Source organism: Choloepus didactylus, chromosome X (genome assembly GCF_015220235.1).
Source record: "Choloepus didactylus isolate mChoDid1 chromosome X, mChoDid1.pri, whole genome shotgun sequence".
NCBI lineage: Eukaryota > Metazoa > Chordata > Mammalia > Pilosa > Megalonychidae > Choloepus > Choloepus didactylus.
This window is the reverse complement of record NC_051334.1, coordinates 7,087,801-7,100,992: the sequence shown is the minus strand read 5'-3', so window position 1 is coordinate 7,100,992 and position 13,192 is coordinate 7,087,801. Positions and strand designations below refer to the sequence as shown.

The following is a 13,192-nucleotide window of genomic DNA, read 5'->3' as shown; positions in this document are numbered from 1 at the left end:
TACCAGCCTGGATCAAACGCAACAATGTGATGCCCAGTGAAGGAAGCCAGACACAAAAGGCCAGATATTCTATGATTCCATTCCTAGGAATGTCCGGAAGAAAGAAATCTGCAGGTACGGAAAGTAGATCAGTGGTTCCTGGGGATTGGGAGAAGGAGCTTTGGGGGATAAAGGGATGATAGCTAGAGGGTACAGGGTTTCTTTGTGAGCTGATGAAAATGTTCTAAAATCAACTGTGGTGATGGTTGCACATATCTGTGAATACACTCAAAACCACTGAGTTGTACACTGTAAATGGGTGAACACTAAGGTATATGAATTAGATCGCAAGAAAGCTGTTTAAAACAAAAACAGAAACACCATCTCAGGAAGAATTCAGCTACGTAATCAGCACTCCAGAAAACCCACAGCCACAGAACAAAGAGGGTATGCACGTTCTAGCTTCAAGTACTTATTTTACTTGAGTACAATTCCCCAAGAAGGTAAAGAAACTGCTTTCACATCAGTCACTTTATTAGACAATTTCTTTTCTAACTTAAAAATTAATTTCCTGAAAATGTGTTGAAAAAATGTCACCGCATGGCATCACTGAGAAAACTAACGACAGAGGCAGCTGAGCAGGGCTGAGGTATCGCCTATGCCTAATTAGGGGAATTAGAATTTATGGGGTCATATAGCTGAAGCCCAAGCTAAATACACTCCAAGCAGACCCATAAATAAAGCAGTGCCAAGTGCGACAGCACACCTCATGAAATTTCTGGAATACTCTACTCTCGGTCAAGACAAGTCAAAGGAAAGGAATAAATACACAAGACACGAATGACAAATTCATTGTGTCCTCATGCTTTTTTCATTTCCCTTTATCTCATCTGCAGGAAAGTCTACCTGAGCCCACTGAGCCATATGATCTTGTCACATACACTAATCATAGACTACAAACAGGCACATTTTAAAAAGCCGTCCTCTGGAGTTTTCAGACGTCTGCTCAAACTGGTGAAGCAAAAAGGGAGGTTCAAGGGTGGGGAGATCAAGAGTTCCCTCGAGGCTGCCCACCCTAAGCAAGCTGCCGTTCCATGAGGATTCAAGCCGCCAAGGGTGGCAGAGATGGCGTCCCACCCAATCACACCCTTTCCAGGGACATCTCAGGTAGGATCTACTACCGGAAGAAAGGATGAGGGGAATGAATTATAGGAGAGAAGAGAGGGGAAATGAATTATGGGAGGAAAGGGCAAATTTCAAAAGGCTTGCTGTCCATGGCTGCCCTCGAAGAGAATGACAGCCCCAATTCAAGAGTGTACTGTGGCTGTCACGGCTGGCAGGACAAACAGGAAAGGACACATGGCGGGGGACAACCTCTCCAGCAGAAAGACACTCTGGATGACGATCACTTCATGCAGCCCATTTGGAAAAGTCGTTTGGGCTGTGCTGAACACCAGGCAAGCACTTCCATGCTCAAGGATAGTGCTTTTTTTAAAAAATAAAATAAAATTTCACAAGAAAGCAAAAGATTGCATGTTCACTTTAGAGTGCCGTATGAATCTAGAAGACTAGTGGCATATACCAGAAAGTACAATGTCTTTCCCTATATCCATTCGCTGAGAGGGCAGGTCAAAGGACTTCCTTCGACAGACACCTGGGGCCTGTCCTCAGCCAGGTCGAGAGAGGGTATATGTGTCTGCTGTCTGTCCTAGAAGCCAAAAGAACTAGAACAATCCCTTCAACGGTTTCTCGTACTGTTCCCACATGAAGACAAGACACTCTACCTTTGAAACAGCACGCCTTGTCCAACTTATCGCCTGCCTGGAAACACACCACCTACAGGGAGTAACTTCAGTGTTTTGGGCTTACTTGAAGAAAATAGACTTCCCACCTGTTGGGGGTGGAACTGCATTCCCCAGGAAGACGTGTTCAAATCCTAACCCCAGCCCCAGGAAAGGGACCTTATTTAGACACAGAGTCTCTGGAGATGCGATGAGTTAAGATGAGGCCAGAGCGGGTTAGGGAGAGCCCTCAGCCAATATGACCAGTGGCCTTAAAAGACAGGGAGAACTGGACACGGGCAGACACACAGGGGGGTGATACCACGTGACGACTGTGGCAGAGATGGAAGCCCAAGGAGAGCCGGCCACCACCAAAAGCCAACAGAGAGGCAAGGAACAGAGCATCCCCCTAGAGACTTCACAGAGGGCCATTCAGCCCTGCCGACCCCTGGATTTTGGGCTTCCAGCCTCCAACGGTGAGGCGATGCATTTTTGTTGTTTTAAGTCACCTGGTTTTGTGGCACTTTGTTCCGGCAACCCTGGCAAACCAAGACACCGGCTAAGGGCAAACACAGATGTACAGAATTGGGACACACCTTTTTCTACATCCGTGCCAGACAGCTGATCCACAGGACGGAAACCACCTCCCACCCCCATCCCAGGCTGGCGTGCCAATTCCAGGTAGTAAAGGAAAAACACGGAAAAACAATTTCTGGAAAGGCAGTTCTCTGAAATTTCATTTCAGTGAAATGCAATACATGGAAGCAAAGCAAGATGATTCCTAACATTTACAACAAAAACGTTTCCAAGTCCATTTTTAAAGAGAACCGAAAGCAATTTTAAACCGGCAAGTCTGTTTTTCCTACAAATCAACAATATTCTTTATTGATGGTTATATTTGATAGGGAATAAATTTTATGGTCTCTATAGCGTATTTCACAAACGCCTATAAAAACCTCAAAACTTGTGCCCCCATGCCCTTGGTAGAGAAGAAGTGAAAGCAAATCCTCCTTCAAGCATATGGGTTTCGTATTTATTATGTGATTTCCAAATTCTAATCCTGAACAGACCTAATGTAACCGCAGTCAAATACGAATTATTTTTTCCCTACCATTGCTGCCCAAACACCTTTTTTGTTACTACCCAGGCACCACGAGACCGAGAATGGAAACCATAAATGCATTATGCTGCAGGGACCAGTGGACGGTCCCAATTCACATGGAAATCTAAATGTGATGTGCAGTTTTCTAAGAAAAGAATGCACCTGTAATCTCACTAAGTTTTGAGGCACATTTTATATACCAAGAGCAATCCCCAGTTATTTGAGTCTGACCTAAAATATGAAGTCCTTATACAATTTCTCATGCTCCTAAAATGTCGCTGCTTTCTGAAACAGCAAACAAAAACCCCAGGAGCCCACAGTCCCATCTGGTGTGTCCCAGGGTGTGGTGTCAGCTCAGGGCCTCATGCCTTCAGATGGCAGTGACAGCCACACATCTGATTCTTCTGACATTTTCTCTCCATGGTTTTCTTTTTTTCAAATATTCACTTACACAAAAAGCAAAGGTTGAGGAAAACCCCAGCTGAGGATGGACAGATGAAAGCACCTCAGCTGACTGGCCTAAATGCTGATGAACCAGGGCCCGTCCTCTAACTCAGCTCTACGGTGGAAACCAGAGAAGTCTGGATTTAGAGTATGCGGGATAAGAAAGACCTAGCAATATGCTAATATCCCGGGCCCTCCTCAGCTGCACTGGCCTTAACAGACCTTCCTTCAGAGAGCAACCTCTTCAAATAAAAAGCAGAACATCGACAGGCTTCTTTTTCTTGACCTGCATGGGGAAGAGGCATGTGAGATGGCAGGAACACTTTGCTTGGTTTCTCATTTCTCGGCCCCACCCCCAAAACCTCAGCTACAAAGTCACTTGAGAAATGAAGAAAACAGCCAAGTGACTGATCAAACTGGACTGGAATCGTCACACACCACAGTGACGCCTCAGCACAGATGCAGAAAGGACTGGCCCTGGCAACAAAAAATGACACAGAAACGAGTCGGGCCCAATGTTTTTTTCCTATCTGGACTGAGAGTGTTGCTATGCAAACAAGTACAGTTTTGTGCATAGTTCTTAGGTTGAAAGAAAAAAAAAAGGAGCCATCTGCGTCACCTGGATTGATGCAAGACTTTTTTCTCCGATGTGGCTTTTAAAAAAACTAACAGTTTTTAAACCAATAATTTGAAAATATTCCTATTATAAAGTCTGTCTGCCTTTGGATTCCAAAGGCTTTCCTGAAGGGGAAGGTAGAGGGAGTTATATTTGATACAGGTCACACAAGTGGTCACCAACATAGTGGGAGTTTGGTCAGAGAATTCTCTAGAAATCACACCACCACGTGGCATTGAATTCCACTTCCATAAACTTCCTTTACACCCGAGTACACAGGAGGTCCCTCAACGTCCCAAACTCTGCCTTTGATAACGTCCTGCCTCTTAAAAACAATCTCAAATCGAGATACACAAGGAAAGACTCCGAAATCAGAAATGCATCAACTTCTCCCCAGCTGAGAAGCGGCAAGGCCCCGAGGCTCTGCAGAGTGGCGGGAAGCAAAACTTCTCAGAAATGAGAGCTCGGAGACTGACGTCCAATGATGAGGTGGCAGGAAGAAAAGACTGAACGCTGAATTATGGCCCTAAAATAACGGAAGGCCACTGGCTAAAGAAAAGGTCACAGGACATCCTTGGAGAAAAAGACGGGGAAGGAGACACGATTCTCTGCCACCACTGCTGTTAAATGCGATGGGCTTCTTTCTAACGCTTTGGCGGGAGAGTAGGTACATGAAGCGTTCCTGTCCGTGGGGCCCCCTTCTCCAGTGAGAAGGGACCCGAGTGCAATCAGGGAGGCCGAGTGGAGGGTCACGGAGAGCCCCAAAGCCACTGGGCCTGGCCCGTGTTGCTCCTGGCCCACATCCTGGAATGCTCACATGTGCTCTCGATTTAGTTCTTGCCACAGGACTGCCCACTGCTGCCTGCGTCCCAAGTCTACACCATTCTGATCAAGTGCCTCACCAAGAGGCAATCAGAAAGAACACTCATGAGAAGCAACCAGAATCAAATCCCGTCCCGGTGCAGGGGGAGGCCCCGCTCCTGGTCCCTCAACCACAAAACCGGTAATATTTTTTGGCCAAACAAGTGTCTGTGGCTGGGGACTGTGCCGTACATGGTAGGATGTCTGGCAGCCGCCCTGGCCTCTACCACCAGATGCCAGCAGCACCTCCCCGGGTGTGACAATGACTAATAGTCCCAGACATCGCTAAATGGCCCCTGTGGGTAAAGGCCCCTGCACTGGCGGGCAAAGGGCAGGTACTTGTGTCAGCCAACTCAGGATGTCTCTAAAAGGCATCTCTGATTTTGACACATTGCCACTGCAGCCAGAAAGGCATTTCTGAGAAGCCCCTGCTGTCTCAAATGTTGAAATGCTGGCCATATGACCCTCCTTCTGCCACCTGCAAGACTCCAACCAGGAGCCTAACAAGACTCCGGCAACCTTGAAATAACGTTTGGTAAAAGATACTGATGAAGTGCGGTGTTGGTGTTTTCCCCTTGAGTAGATATCTTAAGTTTTCGACTCTCTGCACACGTATCATCTGAACATTACTCACTGGGCGCCAACACCAGCCCTCGAAAACAAAGAAGTCACTTGCTGGGTTTGATAAATGTCATGGCAAAACACGTGACAATAATGCTCCTGAGTGTAGCGACAATCTCACGTCTGCGTTTTCACACAGCCCAGCAAATTCCAGCACCCACGCTGGGCGGCCCCAGCAGCAACCCGGGGTAGGAGCAGAGGTGCAGGGAGCAGGGACACCAGCGAGAGCCAGAGAAGGGATGTGTGCCACACGAAGACATGGCCGCGGGGATCAGCGTTCCACACACACTTCAAGGCCAATGTGAGGCCACCGTAACAAGCACGGAGGGACTGGGCAGGAAATCTTCCAGCAAACGGAAGGCCCGGAGTGGCCAGCGTTTGCCCTGGAGCAGGGTATCATGTGATCTGCTCGTGTTGCTATTTTTACATTTTCTGAAACGTGACCCAAGTGGATTTCCAGACATCCATGAGCGATACACTCTCCTGGGCAGGCCCGGCTGGTTGGCCTCCTGGGAAGCAGCCCCCTCGCTCTGCTTCTTTCCCCCCACAAGATTACAAACAACTCATTTCTGAGTACAGGAACTTTTCTTTTAAGATAGGCTGCATAGGTTTTGGAAGGACATGTTTTACAATAATTTGATTTTAAGACACATTCCAGAAGGTACAAAGGAAGTCTCTAAAATGAGGACATGAAAGCTAGGACAGGGTCAGAAGTCTGAAAACAGGGGGCCCTGTGGCCCTGAAAGGAACGGGACAGGCGTCATGTGAGGCTCCCGCACGGCCTCTTGGGGTGCCCACGTCTCAGGGCTGAGGGGGGCAGGAAGGGAAGGAAGGCGAGAGAAAGAAACGCGCAGACACGGGCAAGTCTGGAGTTGCAGAAGGCAGGTTCTTTAGAACACGGGTTAACATAAATGACTGCATTTACATCCTTACTACCAAGGTGAAATAGAACAGGTACTACTATCACCTGTTGATCCAATATTTGTTAAAACACCTTTAAACCTAGATATGTAGCTTTTTCCATTAACCTATGGAGTTAGAAGCCACAGATAGCAAAAGAAAAAATGGTTTAGCTTAAGCTGGTCTGAGGGACTGATGTTCAGTTTATTGGCAGGAAGGGAGGGAGGGAGGGAGGGAGGAGGGAGAGAATACTGACCTGGCTGCTAAGATAAGGAAAACAGAAACAGTCTCTATTCTTATTTGAATCAAGTCTTTATAACTGTCTTCAATATTGAGGATTTCACGTTTTAAATGCACTTGAAATTTATCACATATATTGAGAAGCTCAGTATAAATGAAGAGCCATTTATACTGAGCACAGACACTGCTTCCCAATAAGACTGTGGACAATCACACAGCTTTCCATGGGAAAAAGTAAGTAAGCGGAAGGTAAGATTTAAAAACTGAGCTTCTTACCTCTTTCTGGCTTCCTCATACTGCCAGTTAAGTCTGACTCGGTCCACAAGTCTTGTTTTATCATCAAAGACAAACTTTCAGGAACAGAAGAACAAAAAAGACAGAAAGCACAATGTTAAAAACATATTTTCACTATAGCAAATTCACTTAAATTGTCAGCAACAATGAAGAGTTTTCTTTTAATTTCTCTTCCAGTTTCAACTACCAAAGGTTTGGAAACACACGCAATGCCACTCGGCCGCGACCGCAGCCTGGCGAGGATGGGGAGTGGGGCTAAGAGGACCTTGGCTTTCCCAAACCTTGGAATTTTTTTTCCCCACCATGGAAGTGTGATCGTCTATTGTGTAATTACAAATAAAAACAATAAATTTAGGTTGTAGAAGAAATAGGGAATTACTCAGTAAAAGTAGAAACATAGGCAAAACAATTGATCCCATTTTGGGGTGTATATTCTGAAATTCCTCCATAAATACAGGATAATGATGTTCTACCAAGAAGTCAGAAACCAGAAGGACACAGACCAGCTCCGGGAGAGATGGGATACAGGACTCCTTCCAAAGTCGCACGGCACGGTGAAGAACCAACGGTAAAAGGCAAGAAAGCCAGGGATCAAAATGCTAGGAGTTGGGGGGTATTGCCTGAGGAGCTAAAATTTAAAATGTGGAGTTCTGACAGGATCAGGAGCTGTGCTTAAATATTTTTTATACCAATTACACTGAAGTCAGCAAAATCTTGAACAAACCAAAAGGACCTGTACGAGAGGGGAGCTGTAGCCTGCCTCTTTCTTCGTTCCTGGAGATGAGTGCATTTTCAATAAATCAGCTGCAACTACAGATCTGACCTTACTAGACCAAATATTATGACCAGTAAGTTCTTACTGTTTTTAAATAACCTCACTTCCACAGATATTGAAAATGTTCTACTTGAATGATGCGTGACGAATTTATTGATGAGCATTTTGATATATGTCGATGGGGAATTTCTTTACATCTTTATTGCTTTGAACGGCAAATTAGGTAGTGCCTTCCGAGGGACAGCATTCTCTGGGGAGATGAGAAAACATTTAAGTAGCCTCATCCGATGCCCCCTCCACGGGCGCCTCAGTAGAAACCCGTTTTGGCCACAGCACCCCATCTCCAGCACAAACAGTGGAGGTGAACTACTTGTCAACTCATAACCATCTTCATTAGAGACCCCTTGGCCAACTCTTCATCAAGACCAGTGAACTTTATTTTTTTAAACCTCTTCTCAAAGGATCACAGGCCTCTAAGCTGTGTTTTTGCACCCCTCTTCGAGAATAAAATGGCTGTTTAAGTCAAAAAAGAACAAGTCTATAGCCAAATATATTCAACAGGTTCCTGTCTGACCCACAATGCTACGGCATGGACCTCAGCCACTAAATTCCAACGTTACATCCACATCGCTGACAGCTCCGTGCACACAAATCCCCAGGCTTGAAAGGCACGTTCAATACACACAAACACTCAACCCAGCAAACTCACTCGAAGCATTAACCAGGTCTGAGATGGCCCATAAAGGGTCTGGATCTAGTGACTGGATTCTAACCACCAGAATCTAGCAAAGGTGAGGGGATCTCATCCCGTGACTAGTTTATAAAAGACTGTGCTGCCTGTCTTGCTAGCGGACTCCACCGACTGCCTTCTCGCTTGCACACTGTGATGAAGCCAGCTGCCATGCTGGGGAGGCCCAGGCGGCTGGCTCCCGTGGTCCTCAGTGACACAGCCTGTGAGGAAATGAATCCTGCCAACGATATGTGGGCTCGGAAACAGATCCTTCCCCAGCCGTGGCTTCGGATGAGACGGCAGCCCTGGCTGGCACCTGGACTGCAGTGCTGGGAGAGACCCCAAGGCAGAGGATCCAACCTGGGCTCCTGACCCAGGGAAGCTGGGAGATGATGAGTGCTCTGGTTCAAGCCACTAGCTTTGAGGGTGATTTGTCATGCAGCAATAGGTAGCTAATACACAACACACGTGTCGGTTCAAACCCAGACCCGCCTCCCCCCCGGCTGTGTGACCTTAGGTGGCCTGGCACATCAGTCTCTTCATCTGTAAAACAGGGGTGGGAACAACTACTTAAATTAAGATAACAGCTGGGGAGCTGCCAGCCCCAGCACACACAGGGGCCCCACGCGACAAGAATCTCCTGCTGGAGTTATTACAACAGCACAAGCAACCAGCCACTCGTCACCTGACGGGTTCAGGACGGCCCACCTAAACCACTGCAGAACCTTCAATATTGCCTGTTTCTCTCAAACTAGTTAAGAGGATCTAACTTCTACTTCTAACCTTGTGGTAAGGGGGAAGTCCATGTGTCTTTACTTCTTTCCTCCTCACACTCCAAAATCGTTAGACAAAAACGCCAGCCACGTGATTGAAACGCTTTCTAATGTACTTTTGAGAACAATGATGGGAAAATGGAAATTAGGACTGTTCCAACAAATCTAAGACATAGAGTCATTATTTAATATATCATACGGTTCTCAGAGGCATTATTTGCCAATTTTTAAAAATATTAGCTAATTGTTTAATTTTCTCTCAATCTTTTCCTTTTTTCTTTCTTTTAATTTTTTTTTGCCTTCTACATTCCATTGATACCTCATATTTATTCAATAATCCCTAAGAAAAAAAAGCAGTCCAAATGGCTTTTCCATTTGGTAACAAATTAATGTCACATTGCACTCAATGACATGACAAAAGTAGTGTCTTTAAATATTCAACACCCCAGGCTTCAAAGGTGATTCCTAACTTCCTTCTTTGTGGCTAACTCAAGGCTTCATTAATTACCAAAAGGGGCCTTATGAAATTCGCCAAGTCTCAAACAAAATTAATTTGAACTCTACTCAATTTCCTGCCATTCATTTAGAAGAATGAAAAAAAGAAAAAAAAAAAAAAAAACAGCATCAAAGTATAACAGAAGGATTGCACAACTACAGAGCCTTTAGAAATCACGGGTCTAAGCCAGAGGTCAGCCAACTCCGGCCCCCAAGCCAAATCCGGCCTGCCACCTGTTTTTGTAAATAAAGTTTTATGGAACACAGCCATGTACATTTGCTTTCCTGTCCTCTATGGCGGCTTGTGCACTATGACGGCAGAGTCAAGTAATTGTGACAGAGACTAATAGCCCACCAAGCCTAAAATATTTACTATCTGGCCCATTACGGAAAATGTTTGCCAACCTATAGTCTAAAAGGTCAGCTGTCTGTCAAGAAAATATTTAAACTCAGCTCTCACAAGGATTCTGCCATTTTTACGAGGCCACATCACAAGGCTTGAGATAATAAGGCCCTCAATTGCTTCCCAGGCCGCTGAAGCTTCACAGCTGGCCGTGAGAAACAGCCTTTTTTCTTCAAAAGTAACCACACAAAAGCGAAAATATTTGTGAAGTAACAATGGAAAATTAAACAAAACGAGTGGTGGCAGCACAGAGGCAACCCTTTCCTCTCTCAGCATCCTGGTGGCTTCTCCCTGGGCGGGCCTACCTCTCCGACGACGTCGGTCTGTGAGCCAGCATCACAGAGCTGCTGAGGGGAGCAGGAATCGCCAGGCACAGCCAGGGTGGGAGGACAATCTTGGAGGCCATCAGTAATGGAGCAGCTATTCTTGAAGCCGTCAGTAAGCTTAGCCAGGCTCTGGAACAGAATGCGACAAGCTGTTAGAATAGAGATGGGGATGTTTATCTTTCCTTGGAAAGCAGTCACTTCCCTCTGCTTCAAGGTCTGCAACTTGATCAGTGGAGAACTGTCCCACCCGACCCCTCATTCTCATTGGCTTTAAAAGAAATGTGTTTCATCACAGGCAGCTTTCATCAAAGTCTTTGTAATTTTGATCAGATAGCGACTGAGTCACCCTGGTGGCATGTGAATAAACTGGAGAAAAACTCTGGCGCCATTTTGCTACTTTTTTTAAACCAAGCTTCCTAAAGAAAAAAAATAAATAAATAATAAGCAACCCCCATCCAAAAGTTTCTCTCATTAATTGAGTCTGACACAGAGTAGCATCCCCTCAAGGTCCTAAGAGATAAACCAAATAGATGGTGAAAACTGCTCCCAGACTGGACTTAGATATTTTTATAACTGGGTTTTTCAGTCAAAATTCTACATGGTCAAAATTAATCTCAGACAAATGTCATTCACCAAAAATTAGAGGAAGTATGTGTTCTGGTACATGGAACTCCATCACATGAAAGGCAAACAGAAACCAGATTTTTGTCCATTTAGACTTTTGAATATATTCATCTTCAATGGATATCGCTGCAAACACAAGAACCAGAATGCCCTGGTGCTATGACTGGCGAAAGTGGCTCTAGATAAAGTCTTCTTGCAATGTGTCGGTATAGTTCAGTTGGGTAGGAGAGACAGAACGATTTGTTTGGTTTTAATGGAAGAGGACCCTGTTCATGCCTCTCCTGGGAACTTCTCCTAGTTCAGTGGCCTCGGAGGAGATGCTGGGGCCTGAAGCTTCTTCCAGAGATTCTACCTCCTGCCTCCTTGGTGGGAACCAAGCCAGGCAACTGGAGAGCTGCCCCCCCCCCACGCTGCCCCCTTGTGGCCGCAGTGAGGTCAAGCCAGGGAAGCCACGCAACCTCCTGGCAGGTTGGGAAGAAGCCTCCAGCCTTGGCCAAGAAGTCTGGCCTGGCCCACACCTGGGGGCTTCGGCAGGACTACAGGAATACTGTTCGTGGAACATCCTGCCTGAGGCTGTGTGCCCAGAGGCTGCAGGAAATGGCGGCTGTTCTCCTTGCTACCAGTGCTCCCAGAAACTCTAACCATTAACCATCCATCATTTACCTATTGTGACCTGGAAAGGCTGCTTCAAAATGCAGATCTCTGGGCACCACCTCCAGAGCTTGTGATTCAATAGTTCTGGGGCCAGGCCCGGTAGCCTGCATTTTTGCAAGCATCCAGGGGACCCGACTTAGGAAGCACGGCCATGATGATAGTCACTGGCATGCCTGTGGCACTCTGCCTTCTTTGTCCTTATCTGTCTTGCATTCTGCAGAATCCAGACAGATGCCTTCCAGGCACTGGGTGCTCACCCAGTGTGCTGAGTGGTTACAAAAAAACTACAACTGGAACCCTGGAATGCATTCCAGTGTAGCAAAAAGGCCTCATGCATCCATCTGCAGAAGCACCACTTTTTCTAAAAATAATGGACGCCACAGGAGTTCAAGGAGCAAAATATCCTGAAAAAAATGAACCCAGCTCTATCATTTAAATATATCCACAGAGGGGAATACTACACAACCACATCAAAGGAATGACATAGCTCTTTGTGTACTGATACAGAAAAAGGTACAGGGGCCTTTTTCTGAGATGGGGAAGCTAGTGTAGAAGTGTGCACAGTCACTAGCTTTGTGTGGGGACAGTTGCACACGTTTGCATACTTTTGTGTAGCTGCATAAACCCTGGAAGGGTACACAGGAAGCTGAGGGAACTCATTAGGGGAAGGAGAGAATGGGACGCTAGCAAGACTTCTTTCTTATCATATACCTCGTGAATTATTTTGATGGGTGAATCATGCGAATGTATGGCCTATTTTAAAATATATATGTTATGATGAAACATAAAATATATATCTTTAAATAAAAGACAGACAGGCGGCCGCTGGTGGGGAGCGGGAGCGCCACGCCCTCACCTGCAGCAGGCCCTGCCTCTCCTTCTCGCCCGTGCAAATGGCCTTCTTGATGGTCCGGAGCTCGTTCATTATAGCCTGTGCCTCATCCAGTTTATAGCTGGTGTGCGCACTGGACATCTTACGATCAATCCTGGTTCAAGACGAAAAACAGGAGTCGTGCCCATGAGATCGCCACATGCCATTAAGCAGACAAGCAAGACAGCTTTAGAGAAAGGGGGGAAGAGAGTTAAAGAAAAGTGGCAGCAACGAAAAATAGAGACCCCACGAAAGACTCCTCCCTTGTGGTGAACACAAAGAAATGAGACTTGGCTGCGAAAATGGCTTTCTTTGCTCCGTGAGCAGCCTCTGCCAGGGAGAAGGTTTGATTTGGGATTCCACAGCCTCTACTCATTATGGGGCAAGGTGGTAACTGGCTTGAGTAATTCCCTGAGATTGTCAGCTCCCTGAGAGTAGGACTGTGCCTTTTTTGCTTACCCCAGGTTAGCAGTCCAAAATGTCTATTAGATAAACATACAAATGAGATCTGTGAACCAAGAGAATATATGGGAAACAGCAAAAAGCAGTGATCTCTCAATAATGCTGCCTTGGGCAGAAGGTGGAAAATTCTGACTCCTCTATGTATCTCTTGCATTTCATTATGATGTGAATTTCTCTCTCTCTCCCTCCCACTCACCCCCTCAATTCTTTCCTTCCATTCAAATATCCATTCATCCATCCT

General features: G+C 46.0%; 1 protein-coding gene across 2 annotated transcripts in view; it reads right to left on the bottom strand.

Annotated features, from left to right (window-relative positions):
- WWC3 (WWC family member 3) overlaps nucleotides 1–13,192 on the bottom strand; it is a 132,079-nt gene that overhangs the window by 30,148 nt on the left and 88,739 nt on the right. For both annotated transcript variants that reach the window (XM_037822058.1, XM_037822059.1), the window contains 3 exons: nucleotides 12,475–12,604; nucleotides 10,320–10,469; nucleotides 6,821–6,894 (listed from right to left, as the gene is read on the bottom strand). In XM_037822058.1, the coding sequence (XP_037677986.1) occupies nucleotides 6,821–6,894; nucleotides 10,320–10,469; nucleotides 12,475–12,604 (354 nt within the window). The remainder of the gene's footprint in view (nucleotides 1–6,820; nucleotides 6,895–10,319; nucleotides 10,470–12,474; nucleotides 12,605–13,192) is intronic.